The sequence below is a fragment of the Rattus rattus genome, chromosome 6 (genome assembly GCF_011064425.1).
Source record: "Rattus rattus isolate New Zealand chromosome 6, Rrattus_CSIRO_v1, whole genome shotgun sequence".
In the NCBI taxonomy this organism is placed as follows: Eukaryota; Metazoa; Chordata; class Mammalia; order Rodentia; family Muridae; genus Rattus; species Rattus rattus.
The window spans coordinates 41,776,203-41,793,338 of NC_046159.1; the positions used below are offsets into that span (position 1 = coordinate 41,776,203).

Consider the following 17,136-nt stretch of genomic DNA (forward strand, 5'->3'; position numbering starts at 1 on the left):
TGTGTCTGAACTCCTGGCAATTGAGCTTCCTCTATGATCCTGTGATCCTGGGCGTTTCAGAGCAGCTAGGAGTAGGGCTCCCTCTGGGTGTCATAGGAGCGGGTGTAGAGTCAGCGCCCCAGGTCTGCTCCGGGTTCAGGTTCAAATTCTGATCCTGGATGTGTTAGAGCACCTGGGAGTCTAGCTTCTACTGGGTCTTGTGGTACTGGGCACAGAGCTAGCACTCAAGGTCTGCTCAGGGCACTGGTTCAGACTTGAAGGGACACAACACTAGCTGGACATAGGTTTCTGCATCCCTGGATCCTGGGGGACCCAGTTACTCTGGGTGTTGAGGCAGATGTTGTGGCCTCTCCTGTGATCCTTGGGCGTGTTAGAGCCCCTGAAATTTGGGCTCCCTCTGGGTGTTGTGGGATTGGATGTGGAGTCAGTACCTAAGGTCTGCTCAGGGCACTGGTTCATTTTCTATTTAATGTAATGAATTCATATTTAAAGTAAATGTTGACTTACAATTTTAATTTTTGAATTCTCTTGATCACACCATATGCTGACACAAAAATGAAAGTAATTTTTATTCACCAGAAAACAAAACAAAACAAAACAAAACAAAAAACCTTGTCATAGTAATCCATGAGAAAAATTGAGAAATTAGAGGAGAGCTTCCAAGGACCCAAAGCAAAGAGTGATGTGTCTCAGCAAGATATGAAAATTTTAGGCAACCCGTCCATAACCTAACAACGTTTGTCCCCAAAGTAATACATCTGCATTTTGTAGACTTATCCTCTGTGATGCACTCTCAACTGGGCTTATATTTTTGTTCTGGGTTGGGTTTGCATAGATGACTCTGTAAATGGGTTTAAAAGGCTCTCCTGACGTTACAGGAATACAAGATGATCATGGAGAACTGAAACAGGAGAGTAGGTAAAACTGGAAAATGTAAGAAACTTGTGAATCCAAACATTTTCAAATGCTGAGTTTTCTACTATGTCCATGTGTGGTTTGAAGATGAAAGACAAAGAGAACAGCGTATTATACAAGGAGCCATGCATCAGGGATAAGAACAGCCTGTGTGTTATCATACTTTTTCTAATAACAGTTGGAATGAGTTTCAGTAACCGATTTTAAGTCTCTGTACTTCGTGGGATGTCATGTGCACAAGGTATACTACATAGATTGATTCAATGTGTAGGGGAAGAACATTTTACACCACGGATAGTCTGAGAAACTAATTTTATTTATTTTAATAATTTTATTAAAGGAAACCTTACCTCCATCATGATTTCTATTATAGAGTCTGGATTATAGCAGATGATGAGTGAAATTGTCTGATTAGGTCACATGGAAGACTGAATATTATCTAAATTCTCTTTAATGCTCAATGTTGTTCAAATTTCTTATTTAGCATTAAGATTCAAAACATTTAGAGCAAAGAAAAATATTTTATTTCCATACAGATTTTAGACATAGAAAAAGGTCATCACAGAGTGACTCCTTATGAGATAAAGGCACTTAGTTTTCAGCAATGGTCTGATGAATCCAGTTCAGGTAGTTGCAGACCTTGGTGTAGACACCAGGCTTCCCTTCCAAAGCACAGCCATCACCCCAGGAAACAATACCCTGGACTTCTCCATTGCAGACCACGGGGCCGCCAGAGTCATACTGAGTAACAAAGGTAAGATAGAGTTGGTTATGCCCAGAGAAATGGGATTCAAGATGTTCATTGATGTTTCTGGGGCTATTTTTCCAGGCTACTGATCCTCCACAAAGCATTGATTATCTCTTTAAAAAATCTAGTGTTCAGTTTATCCAGTATCTCTATCTATATTACTTTGTTCTTTCTATGACTCCACCTCTTTTTTCTGCAGTCATTGTGGGAGGGGTGCACAAAAAATAAGACTGCAGAGGTCAAATGTGACTCACAAGCTTTGCCTCTTTCATAGAGACTCCACCCTACAATTCAAGGGTTCTTGGGTTTAGTTTACACAGCATCAGCTCTTTGGTCCCTTGACCCTTAATATTTATCATCATATCAAAAAGAGAAAACACATACATTTTCTCAAACCTCTTCTTCCCCTCCCAGAGACACAGATAGAGATTTACCATTTTCTTTTTTTATATGAGAAATATGATGGGTAAGAGAGGTAGACCATCGCGTGATAGACATAGAGATAGAGATAGGCAACAAGAACTCACCTGGCAAGAGTCCTTTCCACCTTCCAGGAAGCCGAGACAGAACATGTTGTTAGTGATCTGACGTGGGTAGGCCTTGTGACAAACAGAATCAGACAGGACTGGAGCATCCAGACACTGAAGAACAGAAGGACTCTCAACTGTAGAGTATACGGGTGAAAGTCAAATTATTCATACTGACTCTGAAGATTTACTTCCTCTTTTATCTATTAAATTTTATGAGCATGTCTCTTGTTATCAAAGCTTTAACTGGTTCTGAGGGTACCAGGCATGAATGGTGTACACACGTGCGCACACGCACGCACGCATACACACACACACACACACACACACACACACACACACGCAGAAAAAGAATGTATACAGAAAATGATATAATTTAAAAATAATTTATAATTTAGAAGGTTTTAGTTTGGTTTTTGTGAGATGAGGTTTCTTTGTATAACCAGCTCTGGCTGTCCTGGTCTTGCTCTGTAGAGCAGGCTGACCTCAAACTCACAGAGATCTACCTACCTCTGCCTCCCAAATGCTGGGCTTAAAGGTGTGGGTCACCATGTCTGGCTTAGAAAGCTTTTTATGGCACCTATGAATATTATCTTTATTTACAAAGGTACAAAGATGTACCATGGTACAAATGGGGCTTGTGATGCCCTGCGCTGTGAGTATATGCGGATGACTTGAAAAATAAGAGTGATCTTTCCTTTTTAGTTGTTTCTGATTCTATGAATGATGCAAAGCTCAAGCCCCCCTCCCCTGACATTCTCCTACACTTGCAGGGAGGTCCAGCCTTGGCAGGACCAAGGGTTTCTCCTCCCATTGGTGCCCAACAAGGCTATCCTCTGCTACATACGTTGCTGGAGCCATGGGTCTGTCCATGTTTACTCTTTGGGTAGTGGTTTAGTCCCTGGGAGTTCTGGTTAGTTAGTATTGTAATTCTTATGAAGTTGCAAGCCCCTTCAGCTCCTTCAAAGCTTTTTCTAACTCCTCCAATGGGAACCCCATTCTTAGTTCAATGGTTTGCTGCTAGCATTTTCTTCTGTATTTGTCATGCTCTGGCTTAGAAGGTTTTAAAGGTAAGTTTTCCCATAGTTTCTGATAGTTTTATCTTCAGTTACTCTTCCTCTAATGCTACTATTCTCAAGTCTAGAGGCTCCCATTAAACTGTGTCCCATGACCTCTCTTCTAGATATCTTCTGTATCTATAGTTTTTAGCTCAAATAATCAAGATATAGTTAAACTCCTTGACATCTTCCTAAGTTCATTTTATTTTCTGTTTCCATGGGCTGATTCGTCAGAAGTTTTGTAACTTCAGGAGCATTTCTCAAATGGTCAGTTCAAAGCTGTCCTCTGATTACCATATTTGAATGAGAATTTGCATTGTCATTAAGGTGCCATTCACTCCTAGTACTCATATTTACTACTTATATATCACAGAGACACTTACAGCCAAATTTCAGAACACCCCAGCCAGACACCAGGCACTCAGTACCAGCTGTCGGACAGTACTGTGGCAGAGGGACCGTAGATACTTTAGAGTTGAGGGTGGCTGGTGACTTCAACTTAATCAGCATGAGGTCATTATCAACAGTCCACTTATCATAGTCAGGATGAAGAATCATCTTGGCTGCATCAATGAATTGCTCAGCACCCTCAATTTCATAAATGTTATGTTCTCCAAGACGCACCTGTAGTTGGCTGGGTTTAAGAGTTAAAAGTTTAAGTGTCATTGTTCAGCTTGTGTTTAGGCAGTCATATTGGTGAGACTTTGTGAGTATAGCTCTGAACAGGAATGACACTAATAGACACACTAAGGTTGACTGGAAAAAGGCCCCAAAGCCTCAACACTACACAAAGAACTACAAGCAACTAAGGGACGAGCCCATCAATTGGTTAACCAATACCAAATTATCAGCTCTGAAAATATTATAGTAACATACTATACATATACACATACTCACATCACACAGACACACACATACACACAGACACATAGAAAGCATACAAGTAGCATTATACAAACTAAGGTTGTACACACACACACACACACACTAAAAAAAGAGTCTATGAATTTGAAAGAAACTAATATATGGGTGGAGGGTTTCAAGGGAGGAAAGGGGGAAACCATGTAATTATAATATTAAAAATATAAGAAACAATTTAAAAGGTTTAACTATCCAAAATGAATATCCTCTTCTCCAGCCCCTTTAATCATGAGCAAAAACAATACATTCTATTTAAGCACTGGATCACTGAAGTAAGTACACATTACTATTCCTGGCACAGGTTATAGGATTCCTTCATAAGTGTCTCTGCTAGTCAAGACTCATAGTCCATCATCAGCTTATAATTCAGAGGCATAGGAATAGAAACCAAATATACTCTATAAATAATTTTCAGGTGTAAAGTTTGATGGGTTGACTGGCATTTCCTCTTCTCCTGTTGTTACGATCCCAAAGGCAAAACTCAGGGGGATAGAAATAAATGTAAGGAAGAGATCAAATTACTTATTTGTACTATCATACTGGAAATATGTTCTTTGTTAACCCAGCATGCTATTTTGTTATGATTGAGCTAAAATTATTAGGGCTTGGGTCAATTCAGTTTCTAAAACTCTTTTAAGGATCTATCATCAACCATCCTCCTACATATTTAGTATTATAATTAAGACAGCAGTGAACTTTAAGGTTACCAACCTATGTAAACATCTTTTATAATAAATTTTTCATAATAAATTAATATTACACATAAATCTGCGAGATGACTGATGAGTTCCACAGGACCAGAACACTTTATCAAGCATCACTCTTTTGCCAAATTGAATTCGGTAAGCCTAGAAGCTAAAGTGGTTTTTAGAGCATAAAATGTGGATATCGGTTACTTACGGATGATAGCAATGAGCAGCAGACAGTACCCATTGGTTAGTGATGAGAGAGCCCCCACATATGTGAGATCCAGCATTCAGTGACACCTGGTAGGGGACAGAATGCTCCTCACAAGTGTAGCCCCCAACAATTCTGTCATCATTATCCTCAGTGGGGAAAGCAGCTGTGAGAGAAAATTATGAACACTCCATCACATGGCTCTATCATGTTATTTCATGCAACCTGAAGTTTATTTCAAACTAAGGACAAAAGAGATGACAATGCCATACGATCTATACCATACGATCAAGACATGTCAATGTGATGGGTACATTTGATTGACAGCTCAAATGGTTTTGGAATTACCTGGAAGTCAAGCCTCTGTCTTTGCGAAGTTATCTCCATAGAGGTCTAATTGCAGAAGGAAGACTTACTCGAAACCTAGGTTGCACCCTTCCGTGGGGTATGGATCCAGAGTGAACAACATGGGAAGGAGGGAGCATGACAGCACCAGCTCTGTCAGTTTCTCTGTTTCCTGACTGCCAGTATCGTAGAGTGCCTGGCCATCTACCACCACTATTAGGAGTCATCCCCAGGACCACTTCCTTAACAAACTTGACTATATCCTCTTCAACCTCAGACAAAATATTTCTATCTTTAAGTGGTATTTGGTTTTTGTAACAATACTGAGTAGCCAATATAACTAGCTTTAGATAATCTTTTTGATTATTCATTATTCTGCACCTTGAATATTGATCCTTCTTATATAATGGTGAATAAACATGTACTTTTAAAATATATGCATTCTTTGATTAATCTGGCCTGTTCATATAAATTCATGTATATTATATGCATTTATATTTATTCATGTATACATTCATGAGCACATACATATAATTCATATACTTACCCACAGATTTATACAGATCAGAGGAACTTTGGAAAATAAATGTCTTCCTACCACCACTCAAGATCTAATCACTTAAAAGCATAGAGTGCTTTGTGGTATGCTCATTGGGCACAGTCCGTTGTGCAAGCATGAAGATCTGAGTTAGCTCTTTTAGCATCCTCATAAAAGATATGGTAACATGTTCTGTAGTCCCAATGCTGGGTTGGGAGGAGAGCAACTGGAGAAAGGGATAACTGAGCTTATTGGACAGTCACTTAAGCAGAAAATAGAAAAATTAAGTTCAGTGAGAGTTCCTGTGTCAAAAATATAATGTAGAGGACAACAGAGAAAGAGATATGACATTGACATCTTGTCTTCACATTCACAGGTGAGCCCACTAACACACACACACACACACACACACACACACACACACACACAACACAAGGGGAAACTTTGTAATAGTTGTCCTGGTGTATTATATGGTAGTTGATAACTTGTTAGAATGAAAAAAGCTATCTCTAAGTTATTAGAAAGGGAAAAATTAAAGGCATAGCTATAAAGAAATGACAGCTTTGAATATTCAATCTACTTCGTTCTTGGAATCTAACATGAACTTTTCATACCATTTCCCTAAATATGAATTCTAGCCTAACAGGGATCTGAGTTTTAGGACAATGTAAACTATATGGTAAGGTATGCATTTCATCAAAACAACACCCTCATGTACCCAGAGACAAATGATAAAAATCTATTTGAACCCTTTTCATTATTATCTGGCTATCCTTCTAACATCAAATGATTCATTCAGCATTTTCATATTTACTGTCTGTTGAGATTTCTCATAGCCCCATATGAATTTCATTAAATTATAAAATTTATTCCGATAATTTAAACCATTTTAGTATTATTAAAATTTAATTAGTAGTATTGAATGTTTATTTTTTATCACAGCTGCATAACTTGTGAATTTATATTAGAGAGATTTCACTTAAAATTGTCTTAAAACACAGTCCAGGACTTTTATCAATCAGAAATAAAATATTTCATTTATTGCAATTTCTAGGATAGATAACTACACACCCAGTGTTCAGCACACTCAGACTTTTGCTATCACTGCCCTTTCAAGGAGTACAGATTAGATTAGTTTCAGTTATTAGTTATGAATTCTTACAAGTTAGTATAAGCATTTGTGTTTATATGGGAGAGATATGTCTTTGTGATCTCTCTCTCTCTCTCTCTCTCTCTCTCTCTCTCTCTCTCTCTCTCTCGTGTGTGTGTGTGTGTGTGTGTGTGTGTGTGTACTACCTTTTCCTTTTCTTCCAAATTCCTGGAATTTACAAAAACGTTCAAAACACCTTGCTTTATTATGAGATCTCTGAATTAATTCTCAACACTATGAGTTTCCTCCAACAAGTGAGATTTAATCATTAACAAACATGGGAACTATATACTCACATCTCTACTCTTTAAGTTCCTTGCTTGCATCCCTCATAAGCAATAAGACTTGTTGATTTTCCCAACAAAAATGCCTAAGTATAAAGACACTTGCAGATTCATTAATTTGAAAGACTCACCGACAGTTCCTAGGAGTGTAAAGAAAATGCAAATCTTCATGGTTGCTCCTTGGGTCTGTACCAGGCAATAAGAAAAAGGCATTTCTCTTGGGTTGTTATACCTCTTCATCTGTCCATGACATCCATGTTCTTAGGTGCCAAAAAGTGATTTCACTGGAAAGTAACACATCTAAATTTAGAGTTCTATTTTGTGAAAGGTGAAGTAATATTCAAGACATAACATTTTCCCTGAAAGTTATGAGAATGGAAGTTTCAAACCCACCTGGTGGGAATTGTTCCTCCTAAAAGGAAAATATGTTAGTATGAGGTCACAGATTACAGCTACAAGTTTCCAGATTCTCAGCCAAATATCTTGACAGTTTTTTTCTAACAAGTGAACGATTTTCCAAGGGTCTCTCATAAAGACCCAATTCTTGGTATATTGGTTGTTTTGTCTTAGAGTAGTACACATACATGACAATTGCCATTATTAATATGACAAATTGTTCTCCTGCTGCAAGTCATAGTTTTAGATTTAAAACATAGTAGGTTAAGAAGTTACTCAAAGTAATGATGCCAAGTTTCAATTATCTAAACCTAACCATCTGAAAGGGATGTAGAAATCACATTAACATGGAGTTTTACTATTCCTGAAATCAGTGATGTAGTGATTTTAAGACAAGTAAACAAGAAAAAAAATAGTGAGTGGAAAATTCTAGAAGTGAATAATTCTTAAGTTTGAAATAATAAGGTCCATTCATACTTGGACATGCCATTAGTTCTTGAGTATGAGGTAGAGGTGGGGGGGTGGGATAAAAAATTTGAGTCATCACAAGTTCAAGGCCAACTTGTAGCATGACCTTCTTTCAAAACAACATTATTAGGTGGAGGGACCCTCTAGAATGTGTTAGAGACCTGGGAAGTGAGATAGCTTAGATGAAGGGCCAAACAGGGGAGAGGGAACCTGTAGAGTCTACCTCTAGTAGAAAGACAGGGCATCAAGTGAAGGGATAGATTGCCATCCGACAGTCCAAAACTCTGACCCAGAATTGTTCCTGTCTAAAAGAACTGCAGGGACAAAGAATGACAAAGAGATTAAGGGAAAGGATATCCAATGACAGACCCAACTTGAGATCCATCTCAAGGGGAGGATCCAATACCTGACACTATCACTTATGCTATGGTGTGCTTACAGACAAGAGCCTAGCATGGCTGACCTCTGAGAGGCCCAAGCAGCTGAAAGAGTCAGACACAGATACACCCAAAGAATGGACTGAAGTTGGGGACATGTGTGGCTGAATTAGAAAAAGACTAGAAGAAGCTGAGGAGGAGGGCAACCCTATTGGAAAACCAGCAGTCTCAACTGACCGGGACCCCTGAGATCTCTCAGAAACTGAGCCATTAGCCAGGCACATATGCTAGCTGGTCCAAGGCCCCTGACACATACGCAGCAGAGGACTGCCTAGTCTGGCCTCACTGAAAGAAGACACACCTAAGCCTCTAGAGAGTTTAGGCCCTAGGGAGTGGGGAGGCCTGGAAGGGGTGGGGTAGGGTGGGTACATCGTCTTGGAGACACGGGGGAGGAGGAATGGAATGAGGAACTGTGGGAGGGTAGACCTGGAGGGGGTTAAGGACTAGAGTGTAAAAAAAATAAAATTAAACAAACAAAACATAGCTACAATAAATTCCAGTATTATTATTTTATTGAAAGTTACTACTGTTGGTTTTTTATTTAATAATCTATAAACATATATATATATATAAATTAAATTCTATGTGAGGCTTTTTTTTTATTTGCCTTGTCATGCATTTAGTGAAGGTCCTGAAATATATCCTTCATGGGTAAAGCTATGAGTGCATTATAAGTTCCCTGAATTATTCTCCTGATAGCTATATAAGAATCCTATTAAACTCATTAAATTAAAGATAGACACATAAAATACCAAAGCCTTAGGGGGTTGTACTAACAGCACATAGTAAGCACTGGTAGAGTCAGTCTGGAAAAAGCACTGATATAGAATCTCTGTCTCTACCATGGATGAAATTCAATGCATGAGTTTCACACGAAGTCATTTTGTCCAAACCAATAAGTCTACTGTTGTTTCTGTTGTTTTAATGCCTGAGTGCCTGAGACTTTCATACATATAAAATGAAACATGATCATATACATTCATGATTTCTCCCCTTCAGCTCCTTCTAAATCTCCTTCAAATTGGCCCCCTCCCAACTTGATTTCTTCTTGCTTTTAAATGTACTTATTTTACATGTGTGTGTGTGTGTGTGTGTGTGTGTGTGTGTGTGTGTGTGTGAGAGAGAGAGAGAGAGAGAGAGAGAGAGAGAGAGAGAGAGAGAGAGAGAAAGGAGGCATATTTGAGCACCACATGCAGCCTCATACTTACAGAGGCAGAAGAAAGCATTTGATGCCCTGGAGATGGAGTTAGCAGGTGGTTGTGAGCCACTCTATGAGGGGGCCAGAAACTGAACCTAATGTTTTGGAAAGAGTATTAATATGCACACTTATTCACTGAACCATCTCTCCACTTAGCCCACTAGGTCCAGTAAGTGATCCCCATGTGTTTATGAGACCAGTCACGGGAGCATGAGAACTCTACTAGTGACCACACAATAAAAAAATAAAAGAATTTTCCTCTAATAGTCTCCATAGTAAGGAATAGGGCTTGGAGATTGGCTTCTCAATTTTTGCCTTGAATTTTGCTTGCTTGATCTTATGAAGGTATTGTGGGTTGATGAGTATGACAGCTGGGTTATGTCCATAATACACTTCATGGCACTTTTCCCCATGATCCAGCTCTTATATTTCTGTTTCTTCTTCCTGAGCTGTGGTGGTGGTAGTGGTGGTGTTTGTGGTGGTGGTGGTGGTGGTGGTGGTGATGGTGGTGGTGGTGGTGTGGTGTGGTGTGGTGTGATGGTGGTTGTAGTGATATGAAAGATACCTCTTAGTCTCAGCACTCAGTCTCTTTACTGACTGCTCCCAATAAAAAAAGAAACTTCTATGACCAAATTCTGAGAATGGCATATCTCTGGGCATAAACTAATACTCCAAAAGCTATTTGACATGACAATTTAGCAAAATGTACTAGAAGGCTCTGTTCTGGGTTCTATTCCTAGCCATCCATGAACATTTGACTAGAATTGCTGTGGGACTATGAAAGGCATCCTGGTTCCCAGTTGAGCTAAGTCTTGAAACCCCAGTGACCTCCAAGGGATGGTAGGAGTTTTTGCTGACTCCCAGGAAAGGAGGCCTGTCACTAGCCTGCCGCCCTTCATAGATTTGTGGCCATCAGTCACATAAGGGCCACCCCCCATCCCCTCCACAGGTAGAGGATGTGATCACAGGTCACATAGGCTCCAGACAAATCTCTCTTATAACGAGGAACCTAAAGGCCTTGTGTGTTTAGCTATCACCTTTCCTTCTCAGACATTCTTCTCCGCAAAAGGTATTTAATCTCAGGCTCACTCTGAGAAGTGGGGTACGGATTTACTCATCCACTTTCTACCATGACAATAAACGCCTTAAAACCATAAACTGTCTTTTCATCAGGATTTGCCTCTCTTTTCATCAGGATGTGCTGTGGGGAACTACAGAGAAGGCCTTTGCCTACAGAGCCGCCTTCTAATCTCCTGAAGAAAGCCTCCTTGCACTCCAAGCTGCGGTTGCCACCAAGCCTGCAGCCTGAAGCCGCAGACTAGCCAAAGACTCTTCCCTGAGGGACCAGCCAGAGCATCCTCTTTTTTCCCTCTCAGCCTTGGGCAAGATCCAGCCCTGCAGGCCCCCATTCTGTTCTCAGCAATTCCGCAGCATCCCAGTGGTGCCTAGATGCCAAGAACCTGAGAACCAGATGGCAAGGCCTCCTTACAGGCCCGGGGACCCCGAGCCAGCTCAGGCTGTGTTGCGCACCACAAACTGCGTTTCCCGACCCCGGAGCGGTATCCCACAGATCCCCACAGTCTAGTACGGCCTGGTTCTCCGAGCTCAGCCTGAGCCCTGTGACAGAGGGGCCTCAGGACCCCAAAAACCCTACAAATGGGGTCACTTATAAACCTACAAATTACCAAGTCAGGAATGAAAAATCTCCCCACTTTGGAGCAGGGCTAAAATCCAATGAGAATGCTATTGTTACCCATAAGAACAGTTGTACCACTATTACAGTAGTTGGTACCTTTTGCCTAGGAGACTGGTATTGTAGCATGTAAGGTACTACACAAGGTAAGACCATTGATATCATCTACCTACTGCCTCTAGTCTATGGAATGATGTTGTGTGTGCGCGCGCGCGCACACACACACACACACACACACACACACACACACAAAATCCTAACAGACATTCCTGGACCAACTGTTTCTTGGCGCACGAGAATATAAGAAACCACAATTTCACATGCTTATCATGAATTCCATCGTGTTGTTCCTGCCTTGACAAAAGAAAAGCTCCCTGAAACTGTCAGTCATGTTAATTTCTCAATTAAGATATTTTTGTTAAGTGGTTGGTCATAATGAGGACATTTTAAATATTTAATATTTGAGTGGTTTCAGTAGAAAAATAAGCACACTGTTCTCGGACTTTTGGAACTGGTTTGTAGGACAAATGTAGGTTAATTTAGAGATGAACAGTAGAGTACATTCTGAACATTGGAAGCAGAGCCCTATGGGAGGTTCTAGTGTTAGGTCTAAAACACCAGAATGTTGACAGAAATGGAGATAGTAGAGACTGCGCTGAGATCTTTAGGAAAAGACTAGCATTTCACAGAACATGGAGCAGTATCAGATTCCATTCAGGAAGCTTGTGAATGGGCTACGCATAAAGATGAGGTAGAAAATCCAAGTTACAATAAAGACCTTAGAGGAGCAAGGATTAGATTCTCTGCTCAGAAAAGCTGGTAGCTTTGAGTTGCATCTGCCTGAGAATATGGACTGTGTGTGGCAAGGTCACAGGGTGGGGTTGTCTAAGTCTCCCCGAGCTCAGATGATATCAGCATGTGCGCCAGACACTTCAAAAAAGCCTTGTGATTTAATGTTTATTCTTTAGAGTTGTGTTGTTACTCTGGTTTATTGTTCCCTTTAGTAATGGAAATGTGTACTTTGAGCCATTTTATATTGGAAATGTAACTTTTTGTGAATTTGTAGGAGCTTAGAAGCTATGCTTATCTTGAATCTCAGAAGGATTTAGAACTGGGGCTTTTGGAACTGTTAAATTAGTGAAAACTACAGAAATATGAGAAATTGGCCTGGGTTTTGAAGCCATGTAGTATAGAATTTTTTATGGCAGCTAGAGCTAAGAACATAGACTTCCTTCTTATCCCTAAGGATATGAGATATAGTTTATATCAATGTGTTATGCCTCAATCCCATTACATCCTTAATTTCCCTTGATTATTCCAGATAATCCCACAATTTTTATAGAATATTCTACAAGAAATATTTAATTTGGTGATGAATGACAAGATTGTGGGTAAAGGAAATCAGATGAAGAAATGTGACTTTTCTCACTTCTGCAGACTGAAATAAAACAACTAGGGGAATATGGCAAAAGACAGATGTCTTTATTTTTCAAGATTGTTCATCAATTACTTTTATCATTGTTTTGACAAAACACCTAAATGAAACAATTTATGGAAGGTATGTATTTTCACATGTATTTTGAGAAAATAGTGAATCATGGTAAGAAAGCATCCTGTCAGATCATGAGGTTGATGGTCACATTGTATCTAGAGTCAGGTACCAGAGAGAGATACAAACTTATACAGCTAGCTGTGTCCTTTGCATACATTCTTGGCCCAAATCCAATTAATAGCTTTTGCTCAAATTAAATGGCTTTGCTCAGATTTGCTTCCACTCCTTAATTAACCAAAGTTAGAAAATACTTTGTAGAATTACACAGAGATTTATTTCCAACTTGATCCAAGATCCTGTCAACTTCAATATCAATAAAACGGTTACATATTGGGAGTGAAGTAACTGTCATTAAATGTTTTCAGTCATTAAAACAATCATTTGTCTTTAGAAGAGTTAATTTCTTGAATTTGAAATAAATGATTAAAAAAGATTTCTAGGAATAAAAGTATCTAGTGTTTGGAGTATTTTAGGTAACTTTACTGAGTTAAATTGATCTTAAGCACATGTAGGTATATATTTTTGTTTTTTAAATATTTTTATCATTTTATTGAATATTTAATTATTTACATTTCAAGTGTTATCCCCTTTCCCAGTTTCCCCTCCGGAACACCCTATACCAATCCCCCCCTCCCCCGCTTCTAGGAAGGTGCTCCCCATCCACCTACTCACTCCTGCCTCGCTGTCCTGGCATTCCCTACAAAGACATCAAACCTTCACAGGACCAAGGGCCTCTCCTCCCATCGATGTCCAACAAGGTCATCTTCTGATACATATGCCCCTGGAGCCATGGGTCACTCCATGTGTACTCTTTGTTGGTGGTTTACTCCCTGCAAGCTCTGGGGAATCTGGTGCATTGATATTGTTGTTCTTACTATGGGGTTGTAAACCCCTTCAGTTTCTTCAATCCTTTCTCTAATTCTTCCATTGGGGACCCCATAGTCAGTCCAATGGTTGGCTGAGAGCATTCTCCTTTGTATTTATAAGGCTCAGGCATAGGCTCTCAGGAGACAGCTTTATTAGGCTCCTGTTAAAACATTTCTTGGCATCCACATTATTGTATGGGTTTGGTGTCTGTGTATGGAATGGATCCCACAGGTGGGTCAGTCTTTGGATGGCTTTTCCTTCAGTCTGCTCCACACATTCTCTTTGTATTTCTTCCCTTAAGTATTTTGTTCCCCCTTCTAAGAAGGACTGAAGCATCCAGGCTTTGGTCTTCGTTCTTCTTGAGCTTCATGTTGTCTGTGAATTGTATTTTGAATATTCTTAGCTTTTGGTCTAATATCTACTTATCAGTGAGTACATACCATGTGTCTTCTTTTGTGACTGGATTACCTTACTCAGGATGATATTTTCTAATTCCATCCATTTTCATTAGAATTTCATGAAGTTACTGTTTTTAATAACTGAGTAGTACTCCATTGTGTAAATATACCATATTGTCTGTATCCATTCTTCTTTTGAAGGACATCTGGGTTCTTTCCAGCCTCTGGCTATTATAAATAATACTGATATGAACATAGTGGAGCTGTGTCCTTGTTATATGTTGGAGTTTTGGTTATATGTCCAGGAGTGGTATCGCTGGCTCCTCAGGTAGTACTACATACAATTTTCTGAGGAACTGCCAGATTGATTTCCAGAGTGGTTGTACCAGCTTACAATCCCACCAACAATGAAGGAGTGTTCCTCTTTCTCCACATCCTCATTTGCATCTGCTGTCACCTGAGTTTTTGATCTTAGCCATTCTGACTGGTGTGAGCTGGAATCTCAGGGTTGTTTTGATTTGCATTTCCCTGATGACTAAGGATGTTAAACATTTCTTTGGGTGCTTCTCAGCCATTCAGTATTCCTCAGTTGAAAATTCTTTGTTTAGCTCCATATCCCATTTTAAATAGGGTTATTTGGTTTCCTGGAGTCTAACTTCTTGAGTTCTTTGTATATTTTGGATATTAGCCCTTCATCAGATGTAGGATTGGGAAAGATCTTTTCCCAATCTATTGATGCCATGTTGTCCTAGTGACAGTGTCCTTTGCCTTACAGAAGCTTTGCAATTTTATGAGGTCCCAATTGTTGATTCTTGATCTTAGAGCAGAGCCATTGGTGTTCTGTTCAGGAAAAATTTCCCTATGCCCACGTGTTTGAGACTTTTCCCCACTTTCTCTTCTCTTAGTTTCATTGTATCTGTTTTTATGTGGAGGTCCTTGATCTACTTGGACTTGAGCTTTGTACGAGGTGATAAGAATGGATTGATTTGCATTTTTCTACTAGCTGACTGCCATTTGAACCAGTACCATTTGGTGAAAATGCTACCTTTTTTCCACTGGATGGTTTTAACTCCTTTGTCAAAGATCAAGTGACCATAGGTGTGTGGGTTTATTTCTGGGTCTTCAGTTCTATTGCATTGATCTACCTGCCTGTCTCTGTATTAATATCATGTACTTTTTCTTAAATCACTATTGCTCTGTAAATACAGCTTCAGACAAGGGATGGTGATTCTCCTAGAAGTTCTTTTGTTATTGAGAATAGTTTTTGCTATCCTAGGTTTTTTGCTATTCCAAATAAATTTGCAAACTGATCTTTCTACCTCTATGTAGAAGTGAGTGGAATTTTGATGGGGATTTCATTGAATCTGTAGATTGCTTTCAGCAAGATGAACATTTTTACTATATTAATCTTGCCAATGCATGAGCATGGGAGGTCTTCCCATCTTCTGAGATCTTCTTCAATTTCTTTCTTTAAAGATTTGAATACAGATATTTCACTTGCTTGGTTAGAGTCACACCAAGATATTTTATGTTATTTGGGACTATTGTGTAGGGTGTCATTTCCCTAATTTCTTTCTCAGCCTATTTATCCTTCGAGTAGAGGAAGGCTACTGATTTGTTTGAGTTTATTTTATATCCAGCCAATTTGCTGAAGTTGTTTATCAAGTATAGGAGTTCTCTGGTGAATATTTTAGGGTCACTCAAGTATATTATCATATCATCTGCAAATAGGGATATTTTGATTTCTTCCTTTCCAATTTTTATCCCTTTGACCTTCTTCTGTTCAATTGCCCTGGCTAGGATTTTGAGTACTATATTGAATAGGTAGAAAGAGAATGGGCAGGTTTATTTAGACCCTGATACAAAGAATCAACAAAATCACAAGCTGGCTCTTTGAGAAAATCAACAACATAGATAAATCCTTAACCAGACTAACCTGAGGGCACAGAGACAGTATTGAAATTAACAAAATCAGAAATGAAAAGGGACACATAACAACAGAAACTGAGGAATTCCAAAAAAATCATTAGATTCTACTACAAAAGCCTATACAAAACTGGAAAATCTGGGTAAAATGGATAATTTTTGAGACAGATACCAGGTACCAAAGTTAAATCAGGATCAAATAAACCATCTGAACATTCCCATAACCTCTAAAGAAATAGAGGCACTCATTAGAAGTCTCCCAACCAAAAAATTCCAGGACCAGATGGGTTTAGTGCAGAATTGTATCAGGCCTTCAAAGAAGACTTAATACCAATACTCCTCAAACTATCATACGAAACAGAAACAAAAGGAACAGTACCCAATTGGTTCTATGAAGCCACAATTATGCTCATACCAAAATCGCACAAAAACCCAACAAAGAAAGCAAACTTCAGACCAATTTCACTTATGAATATCAATGCAAACATACTCAGTAAAATTCTCACAAACACAAGAACACATCAAAACAATCATCCATCATGATCAAGTAGGCTTCATCCCAGGGGTGGTTCTACTATATATGGAAACCCATCAATGTCATGCACTATATAAACTAACTCAAAGAAAAAAACCACATGATCATTTCATTAGATGCTGAGAAAGCATTTGGCAAAATTCAACACCCCTTCATGACAAAAGTCTTGGAACTATCAAGAATTCAAGACTTATATCTATACCTAGTAAAAGTAATATATAGTAAACAGGAAGTATGTAATCCTTCATGATCTCTTTCAGAAGCTTCATAGACAGCTGAACTT

At 39.1% G+C, this 17,136-nt stretch overlaps 1 protein-coding gene across 1 annotated transcript; it reads right to left on the reverse strand.

Moving 5' to 3' along the window:
* Positions 1-1,416: 1,416 nt before the first annotated feature.
* On the reverse strand, positions 1,417-7,579 carry LOC116902697 (trypsin V-A). The gene is made up of 5 exons (XM_032905053.1): positions 7,515-7,579; positions 5,070-5,232; positions 3,632-3,882; positions 2,191-2,327; positions 1,417-1,656 (listed from the first exon to the last, which is right to left on the reverse strand). The coding sequence occupies exons 1-5, from the start codon at positions 7,552-7,554 to the stop codon at positions 1,507-1,509; spliced, it is 741 nt and encodes a 246-aa protein (XP_032760944.1). The 5' UTR covers positions 7,555-7,579; the 3' UTR covers positions 1,417-1,506.
* Between the last annotated feature and the right edge of the window lie 9,557 nt (positions 7,580-17,136).

Coding starts and splice junctions, on each gene's coding strand:
- LOC116902697 (XM_032905053.1), bottom strand. CDS start 7,554: ATGAAGATTTGCATTTTCTTTACACTCCTAGGAACTGTCG. Junction 3,883..5,069: donor GCTGCTCATTGCTATCATCC/GTAAGTAACCGA, acceptor TCTTAAACCCAG/CCAACTACAGGTGCGTCTTG. Junction 2,328..3,631: donor GGGTGTTCTGAAATTTGGCT/GTAAGTGTCTCT, acceptor TATACTCTACAG/TTGAGAGTCCTTCTGTTCTT.